The sequence below is a fragment of the Argopecten irradians genome, chromosome 15 (genome assembly GCF_041381155.1).
Source record: "Argopecten irradians isolate NY chromosome 15, Ai_NY, whole genome shotgun sequence".
Taxonomy (NCBI): Eukaryota; Metazoa; Mollusca; class Bivalvia; order Pectinida; family Pectinidae; genus Argopecten; species Argopecten irradians.
Window position 1 is genome coordinate 5,507,831 of NC_091148.1, and position 19,298 is coordinate 5,527,128.

The 19,298-nt window shown below is 34.7% G+C and overlaps 1 protein-coding gene across 2 annotated transcripts in view; it reads right to left on the minus strand.

Annotated features, from left to right (window-relative positions):
• Window positions 1–1,789: 1,789 nt before the first annotated feature.
• Window positions 1,790–19,298, minus strand: part of LOC138309058 (alpha-(1,3)-fucosyltransferase C-like) — a 28,642-nt gene continuing 11,133 nt past the window's right edge. The window contains exons 3-5 of one of the 2 annotated variants that reach the window (XM_069250183.1): window positions 8,285–8,313; window positions 2,499–3,660; window positions 1,790–1,930 (exon numbers count right to left, since the gene is read on the minus strand). In XM_069250183.1, coding sequence (XP_069106284.1) covers window positions 1,874–1,930; window positions 2,499–3,660; window positions 8,285–8,313 — 1,248 coding nt within the window. In that variant the 3' untranslated portion in view covers window positions 1,790–1,873. The remainder of the gene's footprint in view (window positions 1,931–2,498; window positions 3,661–8,284; window positions 8,314–19,298) is intronic. The other variant, XM_069250184.1, reaches the window with a different exon arrangement.

Sequence of the window (19,298 nt, forward strand, 5' to 3'; positions counted from 1 at the left end):
AACTACGTGATGATGATGAACATGATGATGATGAACATGATGATGATGATGATGAACATGATGATGATGATGATGATGATGATGATGATGATGATGATGATGATGATGAACATGATGATGATGATGATGATGATGATGATGATGATGATGATGATGATGATGATGATGATGATGATGATGATGATGATGATGATGATGATGATGATGATGATGATGATGATGATGATGATGAACATGATGATGATGATGATGATGATGATGATGATGAACATGATGATGATGAACATGATGATGATGAACATGATGATGATGATGATGATGATGATGATGATGATGATGATGATGATGATGATGATGATGATGATGATGATGATGATGATGATGATGATGATGATGATGATGATGATGATGATGATGATGATGATGATGATGATGATGATGATGATGATGATGATGATGATGATGAACATGATGATGATGATGATGATGATGATGATGATGATGATGATGATGATGATGATGATGATGATGATGATGATGATGATGATGATGATGATGATGATGAACATGATGATGATGATGATGATGATGATGATGATGATGATGATGATGATGATGAACATGATGATGATGATGAACATGATGATGATGATGATGATGATGATGATGATGAACATGATGATGATGATGATGATGAACATGATGATGATGATGATGATGAACATGATGATGATGATGATGAAGGTGATGATGATGATGAACATGATGATGATGATGATGAAGGTGATGATGATGATGAACATGATGAAGATGAAGATGATGATGATGATGATGATGATGATGATGATGATAAACATATGCGATGACACTTCAATAAAAGAACTTTCCTTATTCTGTGTGCCAAAATATATACATGTGTAATAGAGATTCTCAATGTTGGCAAACCTCTGCAGATTCTGCTAAAAAATAGCATAATCTGCAGAATAATACTTTTTTTCTGAAAAAGTCATGAAAAAACAAATAAGCGTTAAGGTACATCTACAGTTCTAGTATAGTTTTGGCAAAATAAATTAAACGATCTACAAACTAGTTTTGTTATTATCGCCATTAGGCGATTTTACCCTGAAACATGCCACAATAACATAACATAGTTTTAAAACACACATACAAATAAATATACGGATACTCGACAAAACAAATTGACACACTACATTGTATATCATTACTATTAGATAAGTTTGAATGAATTCTTATCCTTCTTACAACATGGTGCCATTATTTTTATTATGTCATAAATGACATTTTTTGTTTTCGTACAACTAAATTAATTTTGTTTGTAACCAAAATTTCCATTGGCATGAAAATAACATGATCAGCTCATAAAGGGATAAAACGGCGTTTATAACGTCAGTTTTCATTGGCTGATAAAACGCCGTAATTATTTCATAGACAAAAGCATCATCCAATAAATTTGTAATTTTAAAGAGATGACATTTAGTACAATGAATTATAAGGATTAAACTGAATATTTGCTATAAAGATAATGCGTCTTTGCATATCACATTATTAGCTCCCTGGCGGGTATGTATCGATTGTTACGTCATTATATTGTGAGCGCCATTCACATTGTTTTCTCCGAAAGCATGACGTTACGCTCTCAAACACATGACGTCGAAGTCAATACTTACCCACAAGGACAGATAAATCTCTAATATACAAATACAAAGCAACAAACTCCTCAGCTTACCATCATCATAAATCTCTTCCATAATATGTTCACGTTAATCCTAAGATAACAGTTCATGTTTTCTTTAGTTTTGACCCAGTAATACCCTTAGTGTCCGTATTTTTCTGTCTAAAACCCTGCTCCGTCTCAGAAGCCCATATCAAATATATGTCTGTTGATTCTCCTCTCCATGAACTTCCATGGCTGAAAAATAAATTGATAAAATGTTCAGTATGAACATGGACTATATGAAGTTTCCAGAAAATCAATCAATTCGTTCTTAATTTATCGCCTAGAGAAACCAACATTGAACAGAACAATCTATTTTCAGTAACAGTGGCCTTTGTAGTTGGACCTTTTAACCCCAAATTCAATCCCTGGCGGGCGTCATTTTCCCGTAATGTTATAATCGACCTTAATCTTAGGATATCACTAATGGTAAACAAGACACGTTTTTGCTCTTTTGTATATACGTTTTCACATCATTTTTTTATATTTAGATATTTGTGAATATATTGATATTAGCTTTTTTCACGATACTGGTTATCAGACAGTATATAGTTAGACAGGAGGAGACAACCCTATTGCGTCGTTGCATATTGTAGAGTCATCTTCCTTAGGTAGGTGTCCATTGTGACGTCATTATTTTTGAATTTCGTGTCGTGTTCTGTGAAACGTATCACGTTATGCTCACAACACACGACGTCATAATCAATAACTTACCACCAGGACAGATAACTGTAACTATAAAATCTTTAATATTGTATCTTACCGTGCCCTTTGCGCATGTGTCGTCCTCGACCCAAGCTTGGAGATCCTCAATGACTTGCGCGGGCCGCTTAGGATCGTTTAAAGCGTCACAAAGATTACAAAACTGAGCCCAAATACCAGATTTCACTACCTTATATTCCGTTATCCATTTGAAGTAGCTCCGATAAAGTTCGTCACTTAAAGTTACCATTTTGATATATTCTGCCGCCGATTTAATATCGGGGAAGTCGAAAATGTTGATAAATGTATGATTTATGACGGGGTAGTATAACTGTTGTTTTTTCCAATTTACAATTGGTATATGTCCTCTCTGAATACTATTCCAATACTTTTCAGAAACATAGTCGTCACAGTAACTATTTTCAAACTGAATCATGAACTTATAACTTTCGAGCTTTATGTTACATTCTTCATTATCCCTTGGACACGATAGGTTTCCACAACGTCCGTAAAAGTCGACCGGAACATACTGTCGCAACTCCTCAACCAATCGATACCGCTGAACTTCGTCGTAGCAATCACTATTTGTGATAGCAACGCCGTTTACTTTATGTTTTTTAGATGTAAAAAATTCTGAATTAAACCAAATTTCCTTTTCTTTCTTTTCCTCTTTGGATAATGGCACTGCGACCCCAAACGCAGCATCGACCGTAGAATCTCTACGATAATTCATAGTCCAGTTAAATGTATATTGAAAGCGTCTAAGGTCAGGCCACACCCTGGTGGCCGGTTCCGCCCACCATACGACCCAAACCTGGCTTGGGTGCCGATATTTCGGCATCCCTAACCAGAACCACAAGTCAAAAATATGAAAAAGCACTGCATCCGCTTCCTGAATTTGAGAACGATCGGAAGTGATCGTACACGCATGTTCACATTTCTTAATTTCTTGCTGTAAAATGTCAACCCAGTTCCATTTCAGAAACATTGGCGTCCAAATGAGAATCAGACGGTTCGGCTTATCCTCCCACTCACGGTTAGAGAACTGAATCACGTGCTTTTGCGATTTCGTCACTTCCGCTTCTAAATATGATGTCTCATTTCCGGTAAAGGTCGAGTTGTGTATTAGACACAGCATCCATACTTGAATATACAGAAGCAAGAATATCGCGGCGAATCGCCGACCACGGACGGCCGACATACTGACAACTATCCCGTTGACCCTGAAATAGACAAGAGACAGTTTGTAGTACAAAGTGTCTACCGAACTCACTGGATAAAAACCGAATCTTGGTTTCACTTTATATATTCTATATTTGCATATTACAGAGTTATCTGTTCTTTTGGTAAGTAATTGGTTGTGATGCCATCTGTTTACAAGCGTAACATCATATCTATCGGAAACAAGAGGCCCAAGAGGCCTTGACGGTCACCTGAGGGCTGCTACAGAAAGAGCATTGCAAAGTCGGTTCAAAACTATAAAAATTATTTACGAATTAAAATAAACTTTAAAGTTGAACTTTCGTATTAGAATTTTTATTTTTTGTTTTTCATTTTGCTAGTTAGTGTATTATATTACCAAACGTTATGCTTAGAATTCCAATTCGCTTTGACAACATTAAACAACAAAACCAAACTAGAAGTCAGTCAGTGTCAGTGATTTTATAAATTTCACTTTTTAATCAATGGAGATTATTTGGTTCCATCAAACCTGTGAATTCAGAAGAAGATTTTTGAAATTTTAGCCATTTTGACCCATTTTGGCCCCGCCCCTCTGGTCCCTGGGGGTCAGCCAGGACCAATATGGATATGGTGTTAAAATGATAATGCAGGCTAATAATTCTAACCCAGTTTGACTAATTTCCTATTTAAACTAAGCAAATAATGTTCATAAATGTGTTTTTCCTATATAGACTATAGTAAATTTGACCCCCTCTCCAGGGGAAAATCTTAAATCCCAGGGCCATGACCTTCACAATTTTAGTAAAGGGCCTTAAGACCTTCCAATCTATGAAGAGTATTTGGTTCCATCAAATCTGTGAATACAGAAGATTTTTGAAGTTTTAGCCTATTTCACCCTTTTTGGCCCCGCCCCTAAGGCCCCTGGGAGTCGGCCAGGACCAATATGGATATGACGATAAAATGCTATCTCAGGCTAATAATTCTAACCCAGTTTGACTAATTTCCTATGAAAAATAGGCAAATAACATTCATAAATGTGTTTTTCATATATAAACTATAGTATACTTGACCCCCTCCCCAGGGGGAAACATGAGACCACAGGGTCATATAATTCACAATTTTTGTAAAGGACCTTAAGACCTTTCCATCTATGAAGAGTATTTGATTCTACCAGTTCCAGAATCTCAGAAGAAGATTTTTGAAGTTTTAGCTTATTTGACCCCTTTTGGCCCCACCCCTAAGGCCCCTGGGAGTCAGGCGTGGAAACTTTGTTAATATGATTCAATGGCCATTTCATAAGGATAATTCTGATAACATTTGACTTATTTCCTTTTACAGATGACCAAATAATGCTCAAAAATGTGTTTTCCCTATATAAACTATAGTAAACTTAACCCCCTCCCGAAGGGGAAACTTGAGACCCCAGGGTCATATAATTCACATTTTTTGTAAAGGACCTTTAGACCTTTCTATCTATGAAGAGTATTTGATTCCATCACATCTGTGAGTGGAGAAGAAGATTTTTGAAATTATAGTCAATTTTACCCAATTTGACCCCTCCCACAGCCCCCAGGGGGTTGGGGACCATATAATTCACAATTTTGATTGGCCTTATGCCTTAGAATCTTTGTGCAAAATTTAATTGAATTTGCTTCAACGGTTTTTGAGAAGAAGTCGAAAATGTAAATTGTTCACGGACATACGACGGACGACGCGCACGACGAAGACGCACTACGCACGACGACGGACAAAAGGCGATTAGAATAGGTCACTTGAGACTTCGTCTCAGGTGACCTAAAATGACGTACATTGGCGCCATAATAGATAGGCCTACCTACCCGCAAGGGAGCTAACTCTGTAATATGCAAAGACGGAATAGAATGCTAGGTTACTTCCAATGGAGCTTTTGTCTCTTTTGTGATAAGCACAAGTTAACATAAAGACATTGCTATTTGTTGAAAGAAATATATTTCGAACCTTCTGCACGTTTTCCCTCATAACGTACATTTTACGCACATTTCCCAAAACTACCAAACAGATCATCAGTCAGCTATATTTTTAACCATGCTACATGTATATTGAAACCTTTGATTAATTTGATTCTGCTCTACAGCACTGAAAAAGGATAATAAATGAAAATATCATAAAAATAAACGAGAGAATGATCTTAACATTAACATATTAAGGTGGTTTTTTAATAAAACACAGTTTAAACCCTATTGTATTTGAAAATAAGAGAAATTACAATTCTATTTATTGAATACAAACATTTTTCTTTTTTTAATAACATACGAATTGTAGAACCCGTGATTTTAAACTTCAAAGACATCTTTTGAAGAACTTAGAAATACAGCGAATGACATTTTTTCTCAAATAAAGCGATCTTCACAAATCCAGTAAACTGCATACCATTTTATAATTTACCAAACGCAGGATGGCCACATCCCAAATAACTACATAAAGATTCTAAGCAACTCTGAACTATCTGGCGAATTACCTAGATTATTAATAACTGCATGTAGAATACCTTACAGATGAGTTTTCTCAATGGTGCACGCAAACGGCGTAACAATAAGGAAGATGCATGCAGTGAATGTGTCATTTAAAGATGTGCATGCAGTGAATATGTCATTTTAAAGATGTGCATGCAGTGAATATGTCATTTAAAGATTACATGCAGTGAATATGTCATTTAAAGATGTACATGCAGTGAATATGTCATTTAAAGATGAACATGCAGTGAATATGTCATTTAAAAATGTACATGCAGAGAATATGTCATTTAAAAATGTGCATGCAGTGAATATGTCATTTAAAGATGTCCATGCAGAGAATATGTCATTTAAAGATGCTTCCCCGCCGTCGAAAAAAGTTACTTTTATTAGATTATGAATATCATTGAAGAGTTTGAACGTCATTTTTACTTGAATATAAAAGTTTTTTTTAAATAATTAATTGTTTTCAAAAAACACCATGACACTATGTCTTAAATGAAATGAGTACTGCATGATTGCCGCCAAAATCAAATTAGATTATTATATATATATTTTAGTGTGCAGTATACATATACAAGATAAAACATCAATTATTGTCCAAATGGTGAATACTATTTATGCTCTGTCGGTGGTAGATCATCTGAAACACAATCACCTGTGATGATAAACATGTATGGGTAGTCGCGAGCATGCATGTCGCCATTAAAAGAATTTCAAGGAGACGTAGAACATGGCTGATTAGGTTCAGTCAATACCTTCCCTGTCACCCTTTACTTAGCCGGTTGAATGGACTTAACGTCTGGGCCCAACTGTTCAAAAGGTGATTAGGCTAATCACAATTTAACGACAATTTTCAAATCAAGTTAAGATAATTTCTGGCGATACAAATTTCACAATTTTTTTAAGAATCTTAAGAACTCCATTCTTCACTTACTTGCTGAGTTGGTGAAGAAATGATTAGAATTGTCGCAGTGAATGAGAAATGAAAACTTCACTAATCATTTTATTTTGCTAATCATGCTTTGAACAATCGGACCCTATACTTTAACAGCTCTTGTCATTTACGGACGGTCTACCTTTATGCGCTCTGTGTTGCGTGTGTGAGATGCAAGTGTCTGTGTTTTTTCTTTATATGGTTATATCAAAAGAAAGTAAATTGAATGTCTGTAATGTATAATATAATTGTCTTCTCACGCCTTTGTAAATAAACATAGAATAGGTCATACTTGACTTTTATACAAAATACTTTTAATGACTGTGGTCTTTATTGGGGTTTTTTCAATATTGCATATGTTGAATGCTGTAAATATGTTTTTCTATACACTGCACATTGTAAAGAGACTAAATAAAGTATGAAGTTTAGAAGACAGCAGTATGCGTATGTTGTGAATATTTGTAATAGTGGAACAATTGCCATTTTACAGTAATGCCAAAGACACTGAATAGCACTCCCTATCAGGCCATTTATTACAATCTAAATTCTAAATGTCTATATTATGAAACTATCATTAAAAGTCTATGATTTTGCGTCGGTTTTGCCATAAAGCTTCTACATGAAGATACATTTATCTGTCTTTTTTCAATTGCTACAAAAGATTATTCGAGAAAATATCCCTGCCAATATTTTCGAAACAACAAAAAAAATTTACGCCCTCGTAATTTAACAACTATACATTACACAAATCAATCAATCACAACTGATTATTGCCCTCTCCATTGCGCAGTGCAATACAAAATACAAATTGTAAATGACTTTATTAATATCAATATCAATAACTGATCTATGTTCAGATAGAAGATAGGGAAAAAGAAATCGATGAAATAATTAGGAATACAGAGGGGGAGAAAATAGTGTCACTATAAACTTGACCTCATATATAATACTATACAGCAATCAGGAATTCTTATGTATTCCTCGAATTAGATAAAGGTCGACAGTAATTATCTGTGAACAGTATTTGCGATGGTTTTAGATGTTTATGCATGTGGAAAGTAGAAATAAGGAGACAAAAGAAAACCACTATAGCGCATAAGGTTTATCTTTTCTTTTGTTTTCTTCAAAGTTCTACCGTACAAAGACACAAAGGAGGAAGTCATGCATCACATTTAATCCTGCCCTCTAACGCAAGGCGAGCTAGTTATGTCGACCTCGCACTATGCATATATTTACCTCATCACACCGTGCGGGCTGGTCGATACCTGTGGACAAAAAATATAACGAACATTGATTGATAAGGGGAATGGTAGTAACGACAGTTACAGGACAAGTGCCATAGGTATTTGAGGAAATGTAATGGACCCTGATAATCTGGAAAACTCACAATCCCGACGGAAATACTCGGGAACGGATTACCGTAACGGTTTAGGCTGGAATCAATGGTGTCCGGATTATCGAAGGTTCAATATTATTAGAAAATAATGACCTCGGTTCATTATCTAGGATGATTTCTTTGTAGGGAGTTAGTGCGTAATCGGTTCGGTTGGAATCTGTACACAAGAGACGGGTTCTAATTGAAATTTCAATGCAATTGGTAATCGGCTCAAATTGCGCAATCAAATAATGTCTTTCAACAAAAAAGCAAATATTCTTCAAGCTTGTTCTTCTACAAGTTTACACTATCAATATTTAACTGTAAGAAAAACAATGACAAACAACCAGGGGGTTGTTTTATAGGTGATTTTGTATACATACAGACGTGGCGAGCAGGTATAGACCGATTTATCTATCGATACCATTATGTAATGTTCAATACCTGCCAGACGTTTTTTGTTTTTGTTTTTTTTTAAACTTCAAACATATTTTATTGAGCATCAAATCAAAAGGATCAGTCTAATACTTACTGCCGTCTCATATCAACATAAGCAAAGTAGAGTTAGATAGTTATTACATATTCGTTATTCAGAATAACCGGCTTTAACCGGCAAACAATAGACATCATTCGTTATTCAAACGGAACCTGTTTTGACGGATTCAGCGAATTTAAATATAGTCAAATTCATCTTAATTTCTTTGAATTACAAATGTAGAGTTGAAATGTGTTTTACGCTATTTTTGTTAGAATAATAGTTAAAGTTTATTTGTGTTCACGAAATAAGAATGTTTTATACTATTTAGTCTACAGGTGTAATTGATATATATACACGGGACAGTTAGGCACCACATCTGGGGTTATGTACGTGTGTACATAGGACCTCTGTATGATTGACAGGTTGCGTCACATGTTGACATTAATACACATCATACACCGTAAATCATCACAGATGTGATGATCTGGTTCTTAAAGTTGTATTTCTTGAAATTTTCACTGAAACGATATGTCGTTTTAATATTTGATATTTGAACATGGACATGTATCTTGATGATTTAGCTCCCAAAACCATATGTCAGCCTATAAGAGAGCCGAAATCTAGGGATCATATATTCCTGGTTTTGAATAAACTGCCTTCAATCACCGCCATATTCAGTGACTTCGGGTTTTGTCGGAATTCCGAATCGTATCACGTGACTGACGTCCACACGTCCTGCACGTGGTGATCCAGGTACATTGTAACTAGCGTAAGCGCACATGTGTTTGTTTACGTTTTCCTTCTGGCTAATATGAGCAAATCGTGCTGGTATATGTCGATAGAGCGAGTATTTGAAACATCAAATTCACACATTGCCGTAATTCAATAATGTGTGTATCAAATATTGTAATGTGCGAGCATTATTTTCTTTGTAGATCCAGTCTGCTGAGGTCGACCACATGTTTTGTTTACGAAATATAGTTGACATTTCTCTTGGTTTCACAACTCTCGTGTTACTTCGAGATTGTCGCGACGATGTTCGGAAGAGTTCGGAATGATTCGGCCTCTTTCGAGCCTATTTTTCACGTTTACACGTTAAAAAGACTTTTTACTTTTATAATTAAAAATACTTCCAGTGCTGCAACTTTATAAAAAGTGGTAAAATTAGAAAGTTTAAAACTCAGAGACACTGAGAAAAATATGTATAACACTTAAACAGGTTTCACTATGACAAAAAGAGCGAAAGTGATAGACCATACAACTTTAACTGCCCTGTATGATAACTGTCTGACTGTACTTTTGGCCGGATAAAGTGAAGTTAGACAATTAATAGTTATTCTGAATAACAAATAATGAATAGCTGTCTAACTTTACCTTGGTGACGCCTCCTTCAATTCTTACAGTACTTTGAGTTTCTATGAAATCATTACACCGTTATCTCAGCCAATCAAAAGCGACGTTACAAACGTCGACGCCAACCCTCCAGAAATCAATGGAAATAGCTCTAATCAAAATATCGCACAATCATTCGTGTCATTATCAACATTTAATGTAATAAATACTGAGCAATAAAATTAGCTGTAAATACATGTACAAGGATAAAAATATCTTTCTGGTGGTTCGAAGGATGAAGCTATAAAAGTAGACTGTAAATACATGTACAAGAATCAATGTATCTTTCTGGTGGTTCAAAGAATGAACTGTATATACAAGTACAATTGGTTTTAGTATAGTTAAAATTTTGTTACTAATATTAATTAGAAGGTACTGAAAAAATCTGTCTATAATTTCTTTTTTTTTTATTTTTTATTTTCAAACATTTTACACAATATATATAAATTGACACCATCACACAAACACTTGCATACGCACTCATTCACAATACTTAAAACATCAAGTTGTACGTTATGTTACATCATATATACAACATTACATAGCACGCCATGGTGTTACCCTGCATAATATGCATGTACATTGTATGTGTACTAACATGACACAATACACATACATGCATGCAGACATACATATATACGTGCATTCATGTATAGGTACATGCATACAAACATACTCTAACAACACATGTGTACACAAGCATACACATTTACATATGCACATATGAACCTATACATGCATACACGTATGTATGTATGTTTGCATGCATGTATGTGTATTGTGTCATGTAGATAGATAGATAATTAAGTTGCGAGATCAATAAAGATTTAACAACATTGATTTTCCCAATTGGAGTCAAGCTCCGCCTCTTCCAAGCAGTAAGAAGTGATTTGAGTTTTACAATTTTTTTGTCAAAATTCATTTTTGGTATCTGATCTAAATCAACTGAAAATTTAACCCCCAAAAAAGTAAATCTGTTTTTCCCCCACTGTAAATTCAAATCTGGCCTATATGTTACATCACTGTATTTATAGCTCCCTAGCCATATAACTTGTGTTTTACTAGTATTAATATCTAAATCTGAAATTTTTGCATAGTTATTCAACTCCGACATAGACTCATTAAGAGACCCCTCTGGCCCATCTAGTATCAAACCAGTGTCATCTGCATATTGCACATTCAAAATTGGTACATCATCTACTTCAATGCCTTTAAGGTAGGTCCATACTTTTGAAAATCGCGCCAATTCATATGACGCTATACCGGAAGTTGCGGAGGTTGTTTTGAATTCCAGAATGGTTTCCGATACGCCACGACATCACACTTGGATTTTTTTTCAATAGGTGAAAATTGTCTACATATAATATTGAATTTTTAAAATCATTAAATAAATCAAATAAAAGCAGTGAAGTGAAAATTATATGCTATCTCTGCGGTTTTTGCGGTCCCTGTCGTAAATGGGAATGGATTTTTAAACACCGGAAGTGCCGTTCGTCGCTATAAAGGTAAGACACCTATAAATAGAATCTCGCCTCTGATTGGCCAAAAATTAATGTTGATGGCTCGAGACTGAACTTCATGTTAGAGGGTGGACTATTGGCTTAAAATAAACCATTTTTGTCAACTAATGCCATAAATATTAAATGCATGTTTTCTACTCTTTGAAAATAATATTTGAGCATTAATTTTTGCATTTGGGGGATATTTAGGGTAATTTTGAAAATTTGACAATTTCCTGTGTTTTCACTTAGTATTCTGTGCGGGACTGCTTTATTTTAGACGAGCATGGATTTTGGAAGAAGTTTTATTGGTGAACACGCTTTTTTCACTTCCTAACTGTATTCGTGACTGAATTATCTTTCCAACAAGTATAAGTAAGTCATATTTGTATGAACAGAATTTTAGATACACTTATTAATGCTAGCATTGTCGCCTATGGGAAATCTATACGCTAGTCTTACCTATAGAGCAAACATTGCAGGATTTTACTGTTTTGACAATTAGCTCATCACAAGCGGATTTTTATGCATGTTATTTCATTTTAGAATCATAGTTTATTCACTATTTAGTTAATTTGATAGTATGGAGGCATTTTGGGGAAAAAAACAACATTATTTTACAAGAAAAACTATTGTACATGACAACATACATAGTTGTTTACTGTGGCAGGGAGGGGTTAATGCCTGGGGCTATGGAGTTTAATTTTTTACTGGTTTTTGGTTTGATTAGTTTAACGTCCTATTAACAGCCAGGGTCATTTAAGGACGAGCCAGGTTTGTTGGTGGAGGAAAGCCGGAGTACCCGGAGAAAAACCACCGACCAGCGGCCAGTACCTGGCAACTGCCCCACATGGGATTCGAACTCGCGACCCAGAGGTGGAGGGCATGTGGTAATATGTCGGTACATCTTAACCACTCGGCCACCGCGGCCCAAAGGGGGCATGGTACACTTGGAGTAAAAGTGGCCCCATTTCTTTAATATTTCATATTTTTGAAAAATTTCTTTTGATGTGTACTTGGTATAACATACTGTATAGGTTTGGGTAATAATTTTTACAATCAGTTACAACAGGGTTTTGTATAGGTAAGACACCTATAAATAGAATCTCGCCTCTGATTGGCCAAAAATTAATGTTGATGGCTCGAGACTGCATGAACTTCATGTTAGAGGGTGGACTATTGGCTTAAAATAAACCATTTTTGTCAACTAATGCCATAAATATTAAATGCATGTTTTCTACTCTTTGAAAATAATATTTGAGCATTAATTTTTGCATTTGGGGGATATTTAGGGTAATTTTGAAAATTTGACAATTTCCTGTGTTTTCACTTAGTATTCTGTGCGGGACTGCTTTATTTTAGACGAGCATGGATTTTGGAAGAAGTTTTATTGGTGAACACGCTTTTTTCACTTCCTAACTGTATTCGTGACTGAATTATCTTTCCAACAAGTATAAGTAAGTCATATTTGTATGAACAGAATTTTAGATACACTTATTAATGCTAGCATTGTCGCCTATGGGAAATCTATACGCTAGTCTTACCTAAATCATAAGAGGGAACCCAGCAGGACCGAAATTCCGGAATTCTAAAAAAATCGCATAAGGATTTCCTTTAAACACACAATTTGGAGAAAATCATAAAAACAATCAGACATAAACCAGATATAATATCACAAAAACGCATGAACTGGTGTGGAATGTTTTTTTGAGGCATGATTTTCAAAAAATAGTCAAATATAACCCATCTTAGCACTGGATGAAATTGGGGTAGGGTTGCGAGTTACAAACTTCAAGCTTACAAAATTGTGAAATTTTGATCGAGGACCCCGTATTTTGATATGGTATTTGAAAAACATATTACCTTGGGCATATCATATACAAATATTGTGAAATTGACATGGGTTTTCATTTTCTTTTTGGCCTAATCATTGATTTTTTACGGGCGAAAATATGGCAAAACATGATAATTACGTATAGAAACGGTCTTGGGAAATAACAAAAATTAGTTATTATTTGTAAAAATAAAAAAGTTTTGTATATTGTTCTATAGTAAGAAATTTAGGACAAAAAATCAACAGGATCAAGACTACATTCACCCTAATATTACAGAAAACTTAATTTTATATTTTCGGTCAGCAAATTTCCATGGATGGTATATTTCAAGCTCAAATATCTCAATAAGTGGTTCGAGAACACCCATTTATCTTTACAGATTTGAAATCTACATGAAAAATGCAAGAAAATAAGACCTGTTAGAAAAAAAATGACATGGGTTTTCCCAAAAGTATGGAGCTACCTTAATATGATTATTATTTCTAATTCTTGCAGCTAGCACTTCTGCACAAATAATAAAAATGTAGGGAGCTATTGGATCTCCTTGACGACAACCTCTTTCTATACTGATACGTTCCGATAAATCCCCCCTTGATTAATTGAAGCGTATACATTATTGTTAAATAATTTGAACCACTTTCTAATTTCTGGTCCAAAGTTAAAATTCTTAAAAACTTTATCAATAAATCTCCATGAAACGGAGTCAAAAGCCTTTTCGAAATCTACTAACACCAACATACCTGGAATATTAAAATTTTAACTTATTCATTACATCATACACTGTGGGGATATTTTCACCTATATACCTACCAGATAAAAAGCCAGTCTGATCTTCATTGATAATTTTACCTAAAGCTGTTTTGATTCTTTGTGAAATTACCCCTGAAGCAATTTTATATGTGATATTTAAGAGTGTAATTGGCCTCCAGTTTTTTAAGAAGTGGCGTGGCTTATTTCCCTTGGGAATACACACAATAATTCCATGTCTTTGGGTAATTTATATAACTGAACATTGACCTACTAAAAAAACCATGATTTAAAGAGCGCACAACAAAACTACCTAATTTTTTCCAAAAAACTTTAAAAAAATTCTGAAGTGAAACCATCTGACCCTGGACTCTTATTATTTTTTCATACCTCTTAGAACTTTTCCCGCTACCTCAAACTTATTTTACCCTCTAAGCTATCTGACTCAATATTACTTAGTTTTGGAATATTACAGTTTTCTTAATGTACTTCTAAGTCAATGATATCAGTCTCCCTACACTTATAAAGGTTTTCATAAAATAATCTTACTTCAGACAGGACTTCCTCTTGTTTAGTTATAATATCTCCATTATCTTTTTGTATTTTAGGTATGACCTTAGAAGTGAAATTTCTGTTTTCTAAATTTAAGAAATATGATGTTGGTTTCTCCCTCTCCTCAATCCATTTTGCCCTTGATCTAATTAGACTGCCTTTAACTTTTTAACACGTACAGCTTCCAAATGCAGGTAGGGCGTTAGAATTGTACCTGCTGCCCCTATTGCATGATCGTAAAAGGCGACTAAATTTAGGATCTTATCTTTTCTATTCTTCCTAACTGACTTTATCCTTCCTAATGCCTCCCTTTGCATCGCCTCACTTTTGGCCTTGAGTTGAGCGTTCGCCCCTGTGAGGAAGGCTCTGGGTTCTGTCCCCTGGCCGAGACACACCAAAGTCTGTTAAAGTGGTAGTTTCTGCTCCTGCTTAGCGCTCAGCAAAAAGGGAGTGGGACGACTGGTTCGCCCGTTGTCAGTATAATGTGACCGGGTGGGGTGTGTTGCTTGGTGTCTTCGGCGGCATGCTTCAGTGATATAGCACTATAAAAAGGGCAAAAGTTCCACTATACAAGAAGACACAACATGAATATACCGCAGTCTCCTGAAACACGCACCTCGCACAACATACACGCAACACACCGCATACATGGGAGGCCGTCCTTACATGACCATAGCTGTTAATAGGACGTTAATTAATCAAACAAACAAACAAAGCTTCCAAATTCTTTCTTAATCTATCTAATTGTCCATGGTCAGAATCAGTTTCTGCCTCTGATAATTCTATGGAAGTCTTAAGATTATCCTCAAGTAGATTAGCTTGTTTTTTTCCTAAAAGATGAATATGATATAGATCTACCCCTTATTTCCATAAGTAATGTTTCCAGAAATAATTGATCATTTATTAAAAACTGTATATCACTGTTTGAAATATTTTCAATAGAATTAAAATTATACACAGGTCAACAGTATTGCAGCTTGACCTCCTCAATACAAGTTTTAATCATTTCCAGATATTCAGATTCAAATAATAAAGACTTGTTAAATTTCCAAAGTCCCTTCCTTCTTTAAATTCATTCAAAGTCAAAGATAATGTTGGAATAGAATGGTCATAACTATAACCCGGTTCAATTCTGGACCTATTAACACTAGAAAGAAGAGTTTCGGATATTAAAAGAAGTCCCGTCTTGCTTGTTTTATAGGATTTACTTTTCGCCAGGTATAGCGCCCAGTATCTGGATGGTGCTCCCTAAAAATGTCAATTAAACTATAATTTTGAATGATTTCCAAGACTTTATTTCTTCCTGAAGGATTATTCATATGTCTTTAATTATTATCGTAGTCTAAATTTGGTTCTACAACTAAGTTGAAATCTACACATATAAATATATTATCATTCCCAAAGCCATTGACCGTGTCTATAACTAAGTTATAAAAGCTTGGTGTGTCCTGGTTTGGTCCATATAAAGAGATAAGGACCCATGTATTTTTTTCTTTATATACTTTAAATTCAAAGTTATTATTCAAAAGGATTGTCACGCCACGTGCATTAGATTTAAAAGAACTAAAATATGTGTGATACCCCCATTCGTTTTTAATAATTTGTTCCTGGTCCGGAGAAAAATTAGTGTCCTGTGAACAATATATACATTTTATTGTACTGTTTCGTTTATCTCTTAAATAAGAAAATACGTCTTTCCTTTTGACCCTGTCACCCAACCCCTGACAGTTCGCCTCCCACACGGGTTTTTACATTGGTGACGCCACATGATCTTGCAGTTGTTTGTTAAAATTGATAGACACTTAAATCTTTATTTGCAGGGTTTGACATTAAAGATGCTCCATCGCTGACAAATGATACTTTTCACTATTTAAAAAAGGAGCAGATGATTTAGGATTTTTCTTCAGTTACAAAAGTTACTTACTTTACACCATTACCACTATTGCAAAGTTTGAGCTTCTTATTTTACTTCAAGTTAGAAATATGAAAAAAAAATAATTAATTGCATCCCGAAAAAATTCGGTGGCACTATATCCTATATGGAATGAAGTACTGATTGCACATGCACCAAAGGCAAAATAAATTGTTATATATTATTTTTTGTGTTAATTAGACATATATATACACGATTAAACACCAATCATTATTCAAATGATGAATATCATTTATGCTGTGTCAGCGGTGGAGCATCTTTAACGGTAGACTGAGAACCCGGAACCATCAAATATCTTGAAGTATTATATACCATTTACAAGGTGACCCGTCGATCTGATGTAAGAACTACACATAGATATATAGGTATGTAACCTCTAGAACTGTTGTTATGAAATGTTCAATGTATACTCTCTTTAAAAAACGTAATAGTTTGTTATACCAAAATTATCGTGAGGATGTGTGTTAAAGTTGTATGGTCTATCACTTTCGCTCTTTTTGTCATACTAAAAACTGTATAGGTGCTATACACATTTTTCTCCGTCCGTCCGAGGTTTAAACTTTCTAATTTTACCACTTTTTATAAAGTTGCAGCAATGGAAGTATTTTAATTACAAAAGTAAAAAAATCTTTTTAACGTGTACACGTAAAAAAATAGGCTCGAAAGATACCGAATCATTCCGAACTCTTCCGAACATCGTTGCGACAATCTCGAAGTAATACGAGAGTTGTGAAACCAAGAGAAATGTCAACAATTTTTCGAAAACAAAACACGTGGTCGACCTCAGCTGACTGGATCTACAAAGAAATTAATACTAAAACATTACAATTTTTGATACACACAATATTGAATTACGGCAATGTGTGAATGAGATGTTTCAAATTATCGCTCTGTGGACATAAACCAGCACCATTTGCTCATATTAGCCAGAAGGAAAACTTAAACAAACATATGTGCGCTTACGCTAGTTACCTGGATCTCCACGTGCAGAACGTGTTGACGCCAGTCACGTGATACGATTCGGAATTCCGACAAAACCCGAAGGTACTGAATATTGCGGAGATTGGAGGTGTTTTATTCAAAACCAGGAATATATTATCCCTAGATTTCGGCTCTCTTATAGGCCGACATATGCTTTTGGGGCGCTAAATCATCAAGTTACATGTCCATGTTCAAATATCAAATGTTAATATGATATATCGTTACAGTGAAAATTACCAGAAATACAACTTTAAAGTTGGTACAATATAAGGTAAATAATCATATCTTTATTCCGTTTACAGGACAAAAATGCTTCACTTATAAATAAAATGTAATTAGGAGCGAGTTATCTGCCCTTTTTATAGTGGTACATTATATTTTAAAGTTAACTGTATTCGGAAATTGGCATGCGTAAACGTAAACAAACAATAATGGCAAACAATTTGGGGAATGTGGGATTTCCACGTGAATAATCACGGTAACAATGACCTAAATTCAAAGACACATACACATGTAGTAATAATAGACAATAAAGCGAGATTCAGTTAAAGGCGCAGACCTTGACTAAAATATAATGATTAATTTAAAATGGAATTGTGTTTTAAAGATCTATGTTAACAATGAAGGTATAACTTGCTATTTTGCTGCGTGGCGCAGTGATATCAACTACGTACTTAAGAGACGTTGTTGGTTTTGTGGAGTCGTTGCAGAAGTCATTCTGTAAATACCACACGTACCATAATTAAATTCCTAAATAATTCCTCATTAACAACTTATTTTTGATATTAATTTTCATAACGCGGGTAGTCTTGTGTTTCCCATGACGGCGTTTTAAGTACAGCACAGTAGTTGGTTATCACTACGCCACGCGTAAATATGGAGATGGAACTTCATTGTTACATATAACATATAGATTTATACAGGGAATCTTACATTGTTTGGTTTTTTTGGTTGCAACTTAATCTGGAGTCACGAATGATATTTTCAAAGCTTATTGATAAACGTTTATTATTTTTGTATAATTATTTTCATATTTGTTGAACGTATAATGTGCCTTTAATGATATCAGATTTAAAAGGAATACCGACCACTTATCATATCTAGTTCGCAGACACGGTATTCACATTTGTATATGCTAATTACGCTTATTACATAAATGAAGGGAACGACCATTTGATATTAGAAATATATACATAAAATGTACCATAGGGTATCAGTTACACTGTCCTTGGCTTGTCGTTGCAGTTAAGATGTAATTGTTTGTCAATTTTTGTTTAAATAGAGTCAATGAACCATACCCAGCAAAGTTGGGATAGATTGGGTTACATCTGTTCGATAACATTACCACTAGGAAGGATTCCATAGTTACTTTGTACATAGTTCAAACCTGAAAGGTATACGTTTACTTTCAATTGACAGTACTTTCATCATTGCTTACACAGTATAGACCATCGTCCT